Source organism: Bufo gargarizans, chromosome 2 (genome assembly GCF_014858855.1).
Source record: "Bufo gargarizans isolate SCDJY-AF-19 chromosome 2, ASM1485885v1, whole genome shotgun sequence".
NCBI classification, from domain to species: Eukaryota; Metazoa; Chordata; class Amphibia; order Anura; family Bufonidae; genus Bufo; species Bufo gargarizans.
In genome coordinates, this window is record NC_058081.1 from 532,124,274 (window position 1) to 532,138,590 (window position 14,317).

General features: G+C 41.3%; 1 protein-coding gene across 4 annotated transcripts in view; it reads left to right on the plus strand.

Annotated features, from left to right (window-relative positions):
- Positions 1-14,317, plus strand: part of RERG (RAS like estrogen regulated growth inhibitor) — a 44,959-nt gene that overhangs the window by 24,856 nt on the left and 5,786 nt on the right. For all 4 annotated transcript variants that reach the window (XM_044278044.1, XM_044278041.1, XM_044278042.1 and 1 more), the window contains exons 3-4: positions 4,587-4,643; positions 5,874-5,947. In XM_044278044.1, coding sequence (XP_044133979.1) covers positions 4,587-4,643; positions 5,874-5,947 — 131 coding nt within the window. The remainder of the gene's footprint in view (positions 1-4,586; positions 4,644-5,873; positions 5,948-14,317) is intronic.

Here is a 14,317-nt window from a genome sequence, read left to right on the forward strand (position 1 = left end):
TTTACACCCATATCGCCCATGTATATCACTGAGAAAAACTCATGTACCAACACAACACGAATACCCTTCTCTAGTTACTAACAATATCATGTTGTGTCATCAGGGAAGAGGTCCCAAAGAACTTAGTACTGACCCTTGTTCTTTCCTATTCTGTTACTTACTTAGCTAGATTCCATTAGCAAAAGCATTATATCTTGAGATACCCACTATATGTTGTTAGCTGGTTGGAATCCCAGCAACTGGATATGCACTTACAAACTGCTATTTTGTAACTTTTTCCTACGGGAATCTCAATCTGATCCTCAGTTGGAAGATTCATCAATGTACGTACATTATCCAGATAATCTGTAAAAACCTTATACGTGACTTCTTACATATACCTATTCATTCATGCACTCATGTATTCATGTATAATTGTATTCTTATATTTGAAAATTCTCCTAAAATAAAGAATATACAAAAAATAATAATCTGCGCCACTGTGTTGAATAAAGGGTTTCCAGGGATTTATTCTTGTCTGTTATCATGTTCTACTGAATCACTAACCTGATGGAACCTTTCGGCATAGGAGATACACCTACGTAGATTGTATCCATGGGTACAAGTGCTGAGATACTGACTCTAGATTACAGTTAGGGCGCTGCTTCTAATTCTGCACCATTTTGTTGGCTTTTATTTTACACATATTATTTGCCTTTATCTTAGCTCAAAATGCCCTAGAAGGTCTGGACACTGGAATCTGTATCTTGTGCCCATTCCTTTCTTGCCTCCCAAGCCTTCATTGTAGCTGTTTGGAAATGACTCTGTTCTGAATAAACAGCCGGCATAAGTGCTGAATTATTGGTGACATCTCTGGGTTAAGGGTTAATATTCTTACTATATTCTCACAACTATTCACACATCATAAATTTCTCTTTTGTTTACAAAAGTTTTGTGTCGCTGTTGGCAGCACCAAAATGGTATAATATTAACATCCTAGTGACTTATATGGTAAAACTGTTCAACAAATGATCCGAGAAGTTCTCTTTTTATGGTGCGGAACTTGCTAAGACTGAAATTGGGAACTTCATTTGTATATTTTTTCATTTGACTTGAATGATTTGCTGTGCCGTTTATTGACCGCAAATAATACCCCAGGCCATCTTAGTATTAGTTAATAGTAAATATGATCAGAATGATCAATACACAAATCATACTCTTGCGTGGGCTTTTACAGATAATGTCAGTGTAGCTGAACGTGGTTCGTCAAAACAGCAATCTGAAGGACAGTTGAGGATGTCAGCAGCCATGCAGGAGGTCCCCTTTATATTGCACCATCACATTATACATGCAATAAGTAAAAGTTTGATTAAAATAAATAAGATCAATTTTATTGGGACTAGGAATTTCTTCTTCTGCATGGATGCTGTCCACGTTTCCAATCTTATCATATTTTTTTGAGAAAGTCTTCTCAAGTGCATATTAATGGTCCATTATGTAATATGAGGGGACCTTAGGATGGATTCATTGGATTTATATATTTTGAAAGATGTATCTCAATTGTATGTTAGATGACTTTTATTGTATATGTATCCTATGGATTCCTTAAAGGCTATGGATACCTTCTGGGCAATTTTTTATGATTTAATTTTACTTATTTTGTGCTACAAATGTATTTTCTCATTAGGTCTTAATTAAAAATGTCCAGCTGTTTCTGAGATACATGGGTTAAAAATCAGTCTGCCAACTATCACAGTCTGTTTTATTTAAATCTCATCATCTGACGGCTCATCTCTGGTCTCCTGAACAAATAAACACTTATTTAACCCTTTTCTGACCACCCGACGTAAATTTACGTCGGCAGCAGGGCATTTAAAAACAGCAGACACCCAGCACTAATGTCAGCAACTGGCGGTGATGAAAGTTTAGAACTTTTAATCCTTTCGATGCCATGGTAAAATGTGACCATGGCATCTGTATTCCCTAAAACCCTGAAGCATGTGCTCCAGCTCCTCCCGTTGGGGATTGGGGGAGCCGGAGCATGTGTGCAGCAGCCCCTGTCCTCCTGTGTGACAGGAGGCTGCTGCATATTAGTATCTATGGAGCCCCTGCCTGTGGCAGAGCTCCATAGGAACATAGGAACATTGTCATTGACTCAAATGCTAATGCATTGAAGTCTGAGAATAGCACTCTGATGATTGCTTGTTATAGTTCCCTATGGTCATCATAGGCATCGATGAAAAAACACCCATACTATTAAAGGGAGTCTTTCACAAATATGACCATTACAGACCACTCAGATCAGGTTCTCCATTACATTCCCCAGATTACTATGGTACCTTTCATATTGCAGTCCATCGCCGATTTGCTCCCAAAAACACTTTTATACCATATGGTAATTAGGTTCTGAAGGTGCCCAGGGGCGGCGTTCATGCGGCTGGTGCCCAGGCCCCTCTGCGCTTTGCTTACCAAACCCCTCCTCGTTCACCCCCTCTGGCCCACCCTTGTTTAATCTGATTACCTCCTCCTCTCCGTCTGAAATCCTGTGCCTCCGCCGGCTGGATCGAGTTGCGCAGGCTGGCGCCTGCGCATTGAAAGTCCCTGTTCCTCTGCCCATAATGGGCAATGCAGTGTGCACGCGCCAAGAATGAGTGGAGCAGCGAGGACGCGGGATTTCAGACGGAGAGGAGGAGGTAATCAGATAAAACAAGGGCGGACCAGAGGGGTTAAAGAGGAGGGGTTTGGTAAGCAAAGCGCAGAGGGGCCTGGGCAGCGGCTGCATGAACGCCGCCCCTGGGCATCTTCAGAACCTAATTACCATATGGTATAAAAGTACTTTTTGGACTGCAATATGAAAATCATAGTAATCTAGGGAATGTAATGGAGAGCCTGATTTGAGTGGTCTGTAATGGTCATATTTGGTAAAAGACTCCCTTTAAAATATATATATATATATATATATATATATATTTATTTATATATATTTTTCACATACGGCAAACGGCGAAACAGAAAAAAAATACAAAATGGCCGATTTGCATTTTTTGTTGTTGCTTCACCTCCCACAAAAAAAAAAAAAAAAAAAGTGATCAAAAAGTCGTACACACCCCAAAATGGTATCAATGAAAAGTACAGATCGACCCTCAAAAAATTTGCCTTCACACAGCACGGCACACATAACTACAAAAATTTTGTCAGACTATGGCGATGAAAAGTAAAAAAAATATAAATATGTAGTATAACCATAACCGTACTGACCTGGAGAATAAAAGTGACAGGTCAGTTTTACTGTTTTTTTTATGATTCCACTCTATTTAGAATTTTTTTCCCACTTTCTACCACATTTTTTGCAACCGTTAGAAAGTGCATTTTGTCCTGCAAACAACAAGCCCTCCGCTATCAGTTATCAGTTTGATAAGAATTGAGCTATAATGTGTTCTGTGAGGTCAAGAGATCAGAGATAAGAGCTCTACATGAGTATCAGATGACACAGAAAGTCACAGTTTGCGAATAGATTTTTTTTAACCCTTGTACGTCAGAAGGACATTTAAAAAAGACCAATTGAAAAAATTATTTTTATCCCAAAATGAGTAAAATGTAATAATAAAAAATGTCTCTGAAGGTGTACATATCCTTTAAAGGTTTTCTGTCAGCACAATTAACCCTATTAAACTGGCTGACATTAGCGATGTGCTAATGTCAGCAGACCCTAACTCTACTATTTTTATGCCTATGGATGCCCCGTTTACTGTACAATTTTAACTTTGATGATATATAGGAGCAGGTGGGGCGTTGCTCTTGCTCCTAGAGGCTCTGTTCTCCCACCTCAAGTCACGCCCTGTCGTCTTTGATTGACAGGACCAGGCAGCGTTCGTCTCCTCCTGCCGGCCCTGTGTGCCGGGACTGCGCAGGCGCGAGATTTATCTAGAGCACAGGGCTGGCAGGAGAAGACGAACGCTGGCCATGTCAATCGAGGACGGCAGGGCGTGACTTGAGGTGGGAGAATGGAGCCTCTAGGAGCAGGAGCAACGCCACCCCGGCTCCTAGAGGCTAATTTGCATATCATCAAAGTTAAAAATTGTACAGTAACCGGGGCATCCATAAGCATACAAATAGTAGAGTAAGGGTCTGCTGACATTAGCACATCGCTAATGTCAGCCAGTTTAATAGGGTTAATGCTGGTGACAGAACCCCTTTAAAGGGCCTCTTTCAGCAGATTTGTACCTCAGCTCTCTCTGCAAGCGTGCCTTCTGCCCTTTGATTGACAGGGCCAGTCAATCAAAGTGCAGAGGGCCCGGATGTTTCAGAGAGAGCAGAGCCTCTATCAGTAACGGCAACGCCCCCATTACTCCTAGAGTCTTATTTGCATATATTAAAACTTCATTTTTCTCACCATTGCGGGCACATATGAACATGGGACCAACACAGATGCCTTCAGCTGCCAAGCAGACATGTAACAGGTCAGCCGGTGTCATAGGTACAAATCTGCTGACAGATGCCATTTTAGAATAATAATGTACATTGGACACATTATAAATTGTGTAATGATCAGTCTTTTTCGTCTAGTGTTAAAGAGGAAATTCTTAATTTTAGTGTTTTATTTTCAGCTCTCTTGGTGAGGTTTCTTACTAAACGATTTATTTGGGAATATGACCCGACTTTAGGTAAGATACATTATTATATGGTCTATTTGAAAGTTATCATTTACAATTGACTTTAGAAGTGACTGCAACCTACTTCTATACTTGTTAAGACATCTCTGCGATGTTAATATTCATTGCTCGATTTTACCTTAGCGTTTTCATTTGCTTCTCCATTGAGCCCAGACTACCTTGATGACTTCCCCTGATGACTGCAGAATTTACTGCTGAGACATCGTTGGCTGCTCTCTTGAATTTAGTCACCGCTCCATAGCATCTTCATCCTCTCCATTCCTTTTCTCTCTATAGACCTGCATTAGTGACATGCCCCCTTCCTTTCTGGTCATGTGACCTATCAGGGGCAACTCCATTCTAGACAGGACCCTTTCACACTCCTCTCCGGTGCAGGACCATTTCTTTTGTTACATGAAAGATTCACTCCTTTCAGTCGTCAGCTCCTCCCTGGCTGCTTTGCCACTGCCTGGAGCCGTCAATGAAAGCAGCAAAGTTGCGGCTGACCACAGAAATGAGTGGAGCTTGGGCACAACAAGAGCAATGGTGACGTCCTTATTGCACCAAAAGCCTAATTTCTAAATAAAAAAAGGATCACAACTCTGGAACAGTGCCTAAGATCAACACAGGAAAAGCTGAATTTTAATCAGGTGAACTACAGCTATGTGTCTATGCAAACAGCTTCATAGGAAGGTCGCTAGTGACAGATTCCTTTTAAGTCCTCATCCATGAAATCCAGAACCCACATATATAGTAGAGAGTTAAGTCCATCAGACCGATCAATAAATGCTCATTTAAAATGAGTAAGTGTGTGTCAAGCTTGACATCTTATGGAACCGCAGCCAAGTCTCCTGCTCTCCAGTCTCATTGTATGATTACATTACAGTGAGGGAAGGGCACTCGAAGGAAGTGCCTTTCATTGGAGATCAAGGATCTTTTTCTTAGTGCTTTTATTAAATACCCTGTAGCACATTCCCGACATTTAATTACTGAAGTCCACTTTAATAATTCATCTGCTTGGATTCAGCATGGAGTTAATAAGTGCACATTTATTCATACATTTCCTTACATCTAGAGGACATTGACGTCTTGTCGCCATTTTTATAGTGGGATGAGTAGTCTCCATTAAATGCATAATAAATTAAATAAGTCGTGTCACCTAAATCATACTGAACACTAAATATTTGTACAAGATGTGCTTGTGGTTTCATGCGTGTTATTCATAGCAATTTTCCCCATCAGAATCTACATACCGGCATCAGACCACAATAGACGATGAAGCAGTTGCCATGGAGTTGCTCGACACTGCTGGTCAGGTAAACTATTTGTCTGTCTATTGACCAGAATTTAGTGCTTGAAAGGCTTAAAGGGATATTTCAGTGTGAAAGATATGCTTTAATAGCAACCCCTTCCCAGATGTAGATTTCAATAAATGTAACTTAATTTTTTTTTTTATGCAGATTTTCCTCTCTTTTGGCATGCTTTCCCAAAGACAGGAAGTCATGTAGTTCCATCATTCTCAAAGCAGGAGGAAACGTTTTCTCTCTCCCCTGTGTGAAGATGTCATGTGTCAATGGGGTTTCAATCAGATCAACACCGTGTCTAAGCCTCTCCCGTATGGTCCATCCCCTCACTGCCTGATTAGAATATCAACCCGCCTCCCAGTTGGGGCCTCCAGCACCAATTTCATCCCAGTTCATGGGACCTTCTATCCGTAACACTGATTATAGTCTAGCCTACTATACCATCTAACCCCGACCTGTTTCATTATGTTCCTCTGTTAACCTGTTCACTTTCCCATGCCACCTCTGCCCTCAAAGGGGTTGTCCCATGAAAACAGTTTTCAAACCAGTACCTGGATATGAATACTTTTGTAATTGCATGTAATTAAAAATGTAGCATAGCCCCTAAGTTTTTCACTGAAATCTATCTGTATAGTGCTACCTGCTCTTTGTACTTTTTCTTATTTCTCTGACCTGTAGTCGTTGGAATTGGTTAGTACAGTGCTGCTTTAAAGGGGTTGTCTCATCATGGACAATGGGGGTATATCGCAAGGATATGCCCCCATTGTCTTATAGGTGTGGGTCTCATCTCTGGGACCCGCACCTATATCAAGAACAGAGCCCCGCAAGGTTGTGGCTGGAGTACTCCGGTCCGGCCACGACCAAGCCGGCTCCCCATAGAAGTGAATGGGAGCATACCGCGCATGCTATTTTCGCCGGCCCCATAGAAAATGAACAGAGCCTTCACTTGCGGGGCTCTGTTCTTGGAGCCGCAGTTGGAGCCGCACCTATAAGACAATGTGGGCATATCCTAGCGATATGCCCCCATTGTCCATGATTAGACAACCCCTGTAAAGTGAGTAGGATCAGTGCTGCAGTAACCAGATCTGGCCACCACACAGTGATGGGAGCTGTGCTGTTCCTGTGCTGGATCCTCTGAAAACAGCAGATTGGAAGGAGTGCCAGGAGTCAGACCTCTGCAAGTCTGACTTTGATGACATATTCTAAGGATAGCCAATCAATAAGTAAGTTCTACATAGAACTGCAGCACAGCGAACGTGCTCTGACCTGCTGCATTCTTCTCTCTCATGACTATGTTGGAAATCTCCTGCAGTGTCTTTTCCCATATCTATCTTCTACTTCCTGAACAGACAGATAACATCATTATAACACATTAGGAGAGATTTATCAAAACTGGTGTAAAGGAAAACTGGCTTAGTTGCCCATAGAAACCAGTCAGATTCCTCCTTTCAGGAATGCTGAAAAATGAAAGGTGGAATCGGACTGGTTGCTATGGGCAACTAAGCCAGTTTTCTTTAGAACAGTTTTGATAAGTCTTCCCCATTGTGTCTGGAGGTGGTAGGGTTAGTGTGTGTACAAGAACACAGATAATGGGTCATCTCACTGCATCTCTAGAAATAAAATATAAATGAGAAGAAATATATTGCAAAGGTATAGATAAGACAGGAGTGCTAATTTTTGTATAGAGTTACAGATGTTGACATGCAAAAGACATGACTACAAAGGATGAGAGAACCCGAAGTTTTCAGGTTTGACGTTCAGGTGGTGTATCAATTCCATTATGGATTCCATTAGCACGGAAAATAACGGAATTCTATGACAGAAGGCAAAATGGAAGCCTTTACGAGGCATTCCGTTTTGCATTCCGTCATATTAGAAGTCTATGGGCAGCATAACGGATCCGTCTGGTTTCCGTTTTGCAGGACAGGACTTTGTTTTCCGTCCTGCATAATGGAAACCAGACGGCTTCCGTTTTGCATTCCGTCATAGAATTCTGTTATATTCCGTGCTAACAGAATCCATAACGGAATTCATACACCGCCCAAACACCAAACCTGAACCTGAAAACGTCAGGTTCGCTCATCCCTTATGACAACATAACAGAAGAGAAGTGGGTAAGAAAGCAAGCATGGACTTCTTAGACTGAGGATGGCCATACACCTGAGATACCAGTTGGCCGAACACTTCTGGTGGCAGCTTACTTCCTGGAGAACCAAAAATCTGACTTGTTGAAATTCAACAGCCCAACTTACTTTACTTCCTTTGACTTCCACTGTTGGAGGAGAGTGGGAGGCCGCCCCCCCCCCCCCCCCCCCCCATACACATTACACGGTTAGCCAGTCCCATGAGATTATAAATCCAATATGTATGGCTAGCTAAGATTTAAAAATTGCTCATTCAGAGTCTTCAGTCTTGAAAGTAGAGCTAGGTGGTCAAACATGGTGGAGTTACACTGCCTGATGGAGCAGACAATTATTGGGAAGGAAGGATTCCCATTCTCTGTTTGTTAGTGGAAGTGAAGAGCTACATTTACATGCAGTGATCGCCTCCACTGTACGGTAACAAGCGATTGCTACCACCATCATTCAATCTTATACAGATTCATTGTTTCTGGGCAGCAGATGCAGACACAATGATTGAGGAGTCCACACAAGAGATGAATTCACCCAATGAACAAGTGTTCTGCTCATTCATTGGGTGATCTTTACATGAGCAGATTATCAGGAATGAGTGTTTGTAGTAATGTTCATTGCAGATAATCTGCCCGACAATCTGGCAGCGTAAACCCGCCACAATATGCAAACAGAATGGGGACAAAACTACTGTAACAATGGTTAGTTCCCATGCATTTTATACTGGGCTATGTGAAAGGCCCTGTAAACTAGCAGTAATCAGCAACTGTGCTGTGTAAGAAGACCCTTAGGCCCCTTTCACACAAGCAAGTTTTCCGTGCGGGTGCAATGCATGACATGAACGCATTGCACCCGCACTGAATCCTGACCCATTCATTTCAATGGGTCTGTGTCCAGGAGCGTTTTTTTTCAACCATCAGTTCTGCATTTCGTGAAAAACGCAGACTCTTCTCTGTCCACACAATTTGGAGGTGGGAAATTGTGCAACATTTTTTAGGCCAGGCACTGAACACAGTTTGTGTTCTAGCTGATCCCACAGGTATATGATGGGGATGAAGTTTGGGCTCTGTCCAGCCACTATTGTTCCTCTACATCGAACTTGTCACACTTTGTCATTATAGAGTTCACTTTGTTCACTGGGCGAAGTCATCCTGGAACAGGAAAGAGCCTTAGAGTTATGTAAAATGTATTTGTATGTTGTTGTACTAGCATCACACTTGACTGGAAATAAGGGGCCAAGTCCTGAAACACCACCCTATTCCATAATCCCTTCTCTACCGAATTTTACATTTTTGTGGTAATAGTTTCAGGGCCACTGAACCTACGTAGGTTGTAGTCCAGTGGTGGTGTGCGTTACACCACTACACACCTACACCATTGTGCATGGTAATTCTAGGCTTGTGTGCAGCTGCTTGGCCATGGAAATCTATTTCATGAAGCTCCCTGTCCATACTACTTTGGCCTCATTCACACGACCGTTGTTTTGGTCCGCATCCGAGCCGCAGTATTTGCGGCTTGGATGCGAACCCATTCACTTCAATGGGGCCGCAAAAGATGCGGACAGCACTCCATGTGCTGTCCGCATCCGTTGCTCCGTTTCGTGGTCCATTTTGCGGACAAGAATAGGCAGTTATATCAATGGCTGTCCGTGCTGTTCCGCAAATGGCAAAACGCACACGGACGCCATCCGTGTTTTGCGGATCTGCAATTTGCGGACCGCAAAACACACAACGGTCATGTGCATGAGTCCTTATGGTGATGTCCCTACCAGAGGCAGTTTGTAGTAAGTGATGCAACAGATGAAAGGCAATTTTTTAGGGACTACACACTTCAATACTCCATGGCCATTTTCTGTCAGTTTTTATGGCCCAGCTTTTGTTACTCCTAGACACTGTAACTCCACAATAATAGCCATTACAGGTTACCGGGGAAGATTTAGCAGATCAGAAATGTCACTGACTTGTGCCAAAATTGACAGGTAATGAAGCCAGGAGTTCCCAGCCAGTTTCCATGCTGGTACTTGCCAGACTTGAAGCTCAGCAACATTTGCGGTCCGATGAGGGCAGGCATATTCAGTTTAGAATAGCTGTTGACAGTAAAGATCAATTTTTGAAATCATTGCATCCCGAACATCACTGATGTGAGAAAAGTAGGGATGATCATGGGAGCACTCGGCTCATGTAATAAAGATTAAAGAGTTAGTGTACTTTCACAGAGTTTCATTTCATTTAATAGAGAATGGCGTAACAAGTGCAAATTTCTAAGTCACTTCATTTAAAAAAATTTTTGCCTGCATCCACCTGAAAAAAAAAAAGCCTGTAAAGTCATGTTTACTAGAAGTCTTATTTCCATCTAAGTTGAAGTCCACTGCTTGTTGTCAGGCAAGATCCATCCCTGGTAACAGAAACTCGGAGGATGTTTTAGAGGAAATGGGGACGTATTAGAGCTAGTTGAGATCGTGAGCGTGATAAAACAACTTCTTCTACACTCCTTCTGAAAATCACAGGAGCCTCCTGCTTTTCTGTGAGTGTGATTTATCCTTCCTTATCAGCTTTCTAAGCTCCCTAGAAGAAAACAAACATAATGGGAAGTGAGGTCACTGCATAGAGTACTTGCAGAAGGGAGACACTCCCTGCTTGTGAGAGAAATGAATCTAGCTGTGTAGTTGAAACAGGCAATAATAAGGCTGAAAGAGAATTTAGGGAAGCCCAAACATAACTGCTTCTCCACAGTTATGATTGTACAAAGAAGCACAGCCATTATGCAAATCATTTTTGAAAATTCAGGTATGCTTCAAAGATATTGTCTGATCTTGGAGCCAACTACCACTTTGGTCTGGACCTGTGACCTTGAAATAAAAAAAGGAAGACTCAATTCTCTGCAGTCCCGCCAGTGCTCAGTTCCTGGCTGCTTCCAGTTCCTGCAGGACCAGGAAGTGGCTGGGTCCTGTGACTGCTGCAAACAATCACAGGCCTCACTGGTCACAGTGGCTTGAACATTACATTGCAGCACTGTGGAGACCGGCAAGCAGCTGGGAATGGAGCAGTGGTGGGAACATGGACAGGTGAGTCTTCCTTTTTGATGTTAAGATACTTCATGACAGGAGCACAGGTCTGGGCCAGACAACCCTTTTAAGTTTTAATAGACTGAAATTAGAGGGGGTTGTTTTTGTGAATCACAACATGGGAATGTGGTCAACAGGATATATAAGAATCCTATGATAGTGCCACTTTTAAAATAACTGAGATCTTTAGTATGGCACTCATACTACTAGAAGTGTTTCTCAGTGAAGATTGAATAGCCGTGTGCTAGTTTTTTGTACCTCTTTGTAATGTGTGTGGTTGAAACACCTTAACTCAATAATTAGGAGGGACGATCGGTTTACTTTTAATCATATATTGAATTTAAGGGTGCCCACATGTGGGATCTGCATGTGGACTCCCCCTAATTGCTGATAGTTTTAGGCAATCCACATGCAGATCCCATGGCCAGGTATTCTAACGTTGCTAAAATATTATAATTGTCAGAACAAGAATAAGGCCTTTTGAAACTCATTCCATCTTAGTACAGTATTTAGTATGTCATAGTAAAAATCCTAACCTCAACATTAATTGAGTTTCCTCCACCAAGGTAAGTACATAGGAAATTAAAACACTGTGGGGGGAATTTATCCTGTAAATATAAATTAAATGCATCATCCAGCAGTCTGTGTGTCTAAACTGAAATTGAGATTTTATACATAAATAATGATAAATATGCCAGAGTGGATGGTCCTGCCACACTACGCCCCCTTTACAAAGTGGAGAGGACAGCCACTTTGACCCAGATTTAGGCACAGTTGCACTTAAAAAACTGCTGTAGGGATGATGAATTCTCCCCTGTAAGTGTGCTTCATGTTGTGGGGTTTTAACATAAAAAGAGCCTTAAAAAGGACCTGATGTTTAGGTGTTTTAATACATTTTTGCCCATATAGTGGATATTTATCAAAACTGGTGTAAAGGAAAACTGTCTTAGTTGTCCATAGCAACCATTCAGACATCAGACAATCTTTCATTTTTTAGAGCTCCTTTGGAAAATGTAAAGTGAAATATGATTGGTTGCTTTTTTGTATTCCTTGTGTGTTTTTTTTTTTTATTGTAAAGTATTCATGATGCTACAAAAACAAACACCTATTTATCCTGTGTTTAATAACTCCCGAAGGCTTCTGTAGCTGGTGTTTTTTTTGCCTAAAAAAGCTGCACAAAACACCACCCCAATGCCAGAAAAATAAACACCAGCTTAAAAAAAAGACAAAATGAAATAATAATGTCAGCACCACACAACACAGCCAACATTATGACCCTTGTCTCCACCACTATACATTAATCCTGGTCGGCTCAAGCAAACAGAACGTAAGATTATTCTTGCTGTGGAGGATTAGTTCACATTATGTTTTTTTAGCTTTGAGATTTACATAAAAAATCAGTACTGGAGATGTATTGCGCGTGTGTCCTCTGTAGCAGGAATGAATGTGCTGCATCCTATTAGTAGCTTTATCCCTTCTGCTCCCACGCAGGAATCAAGAGTTTCTATTGAGCACATCAGGAACAGGTGTCCTTGGGGAAAATCAAAGGGCTTTTTAAAAGAAATTGTTCATACTGTTTTACCACCGGTGTATAATGGAAGCTAAGTTGCCTGCTGAGGTATTTGTGCTCATGTTATAAATGGTAAATGATTTATTTCTGCACAGTCTATGTCTGAAGGCTACTGGTGAATATATTCATAGGATTTGATGTACATCTACTCAGGGTATTTCCGCATCTGCGGCGTGCCCGATCCTTTGCATGCTTTTTGTCCATCTGAAACCCAGAAAGCGGCTGGATCACCGCTGGACCCCATTAGAGGTAATGGGGATCCGGCGGTGAACTGTAAAATCTGGCAATGCCACATTTGGTGAAAATCGGCAGAGGCCAGCCAGCCGCATCTGCTGCTGCATATGCAAACGTACCCTCACAAAGGGTACCCTCATCAAAGCTGTAGTACACCGCACACTGTATTTATTTTGGCTGAAGGTTTGATGTGGACTTTAGATTAAGATTTTATGGGGTTTGTGTTTTGAGTCTAGATCTTGTAGATCCTAATCTTAATCATGAGGACTAACAATCAATAAAACAGGAATAATAAACCACGAGTGAGCAATATAATATAATAAAAGATAACCCTTTATTATAATGAAACACATGACTTTTAATGAAATACATAAAAATCCTGACAACAGTCTATAAGATCATTGTCATGGCAGCAATAAGTAGTCATCACCATCTGTTACCTATGTGGGAGACCAAGATAACTTAGAAACTGTTGACTAAAGTGTGTCTCTCATCAATTTCTGGAGATTAACCAGCATTACTTTAAAGAGGTTGGCCCACAGGATAGGTATGAACGCTATATTCGTAATACATTTGAGAATTCAAGATTATTTTCTTGATTGCGAAAAAAATCAGCAATGTAATATTCGTGTAATGCGCGCGCAATACAGGCGTGGGTCACTTTTGCTACATTTTCCAAGCTGCTAGAAGTTGGCAGACTGGAGAAAATGGTTGGCAGGGCAGAACATTACAATAGCTTTATATGCAGATAGAGTGCTCCAATATATACGCAATTGTGCTAATCGGCACTAATGATGCAAATATTTTGGCGCAATACTTCACATTTTAGCAGGTCTGCATGTATGTATGGACAGCAGAACCTATCACACTACACTGCAACAGCTACACTATATCACTATCTAACCTACACTGACTATCTCCCACTAACTATCTGTATTATATATATATATATATATATATATATATAAGCTAACTAACTAACTAACTAACTAACTGACTATCTAATGTAATTAAACAGTAAAGCACAGAGCACAGTAATGACACTGCTGTCTCTCTCAGAACTCCAGAAAACTACAGAAAATGGCTGCTGGGGAGGTTCTTATATAGTAAGGGGTAGGCTGCTTTCCTATTGGTTGCTAGGGATGTTGCTAAGCTCAGACAAAGACATTGCAGCCTTCTCATTGGCCCACAAGCAAGAAGGGAGGTTACTGATGGAAAAATAATCTAGAATGTTCTAAATTATGAATATATATCACTATATTCAAAATATTCGCAAATTCTCAAAGTGGCGATATTCACGATTAATATTCGCAGTTAGAATATTCGGCCCAACACTAATCACAATAAGGTTCCGAGTTCCTTATTAGTGTTGAGCGCGAATA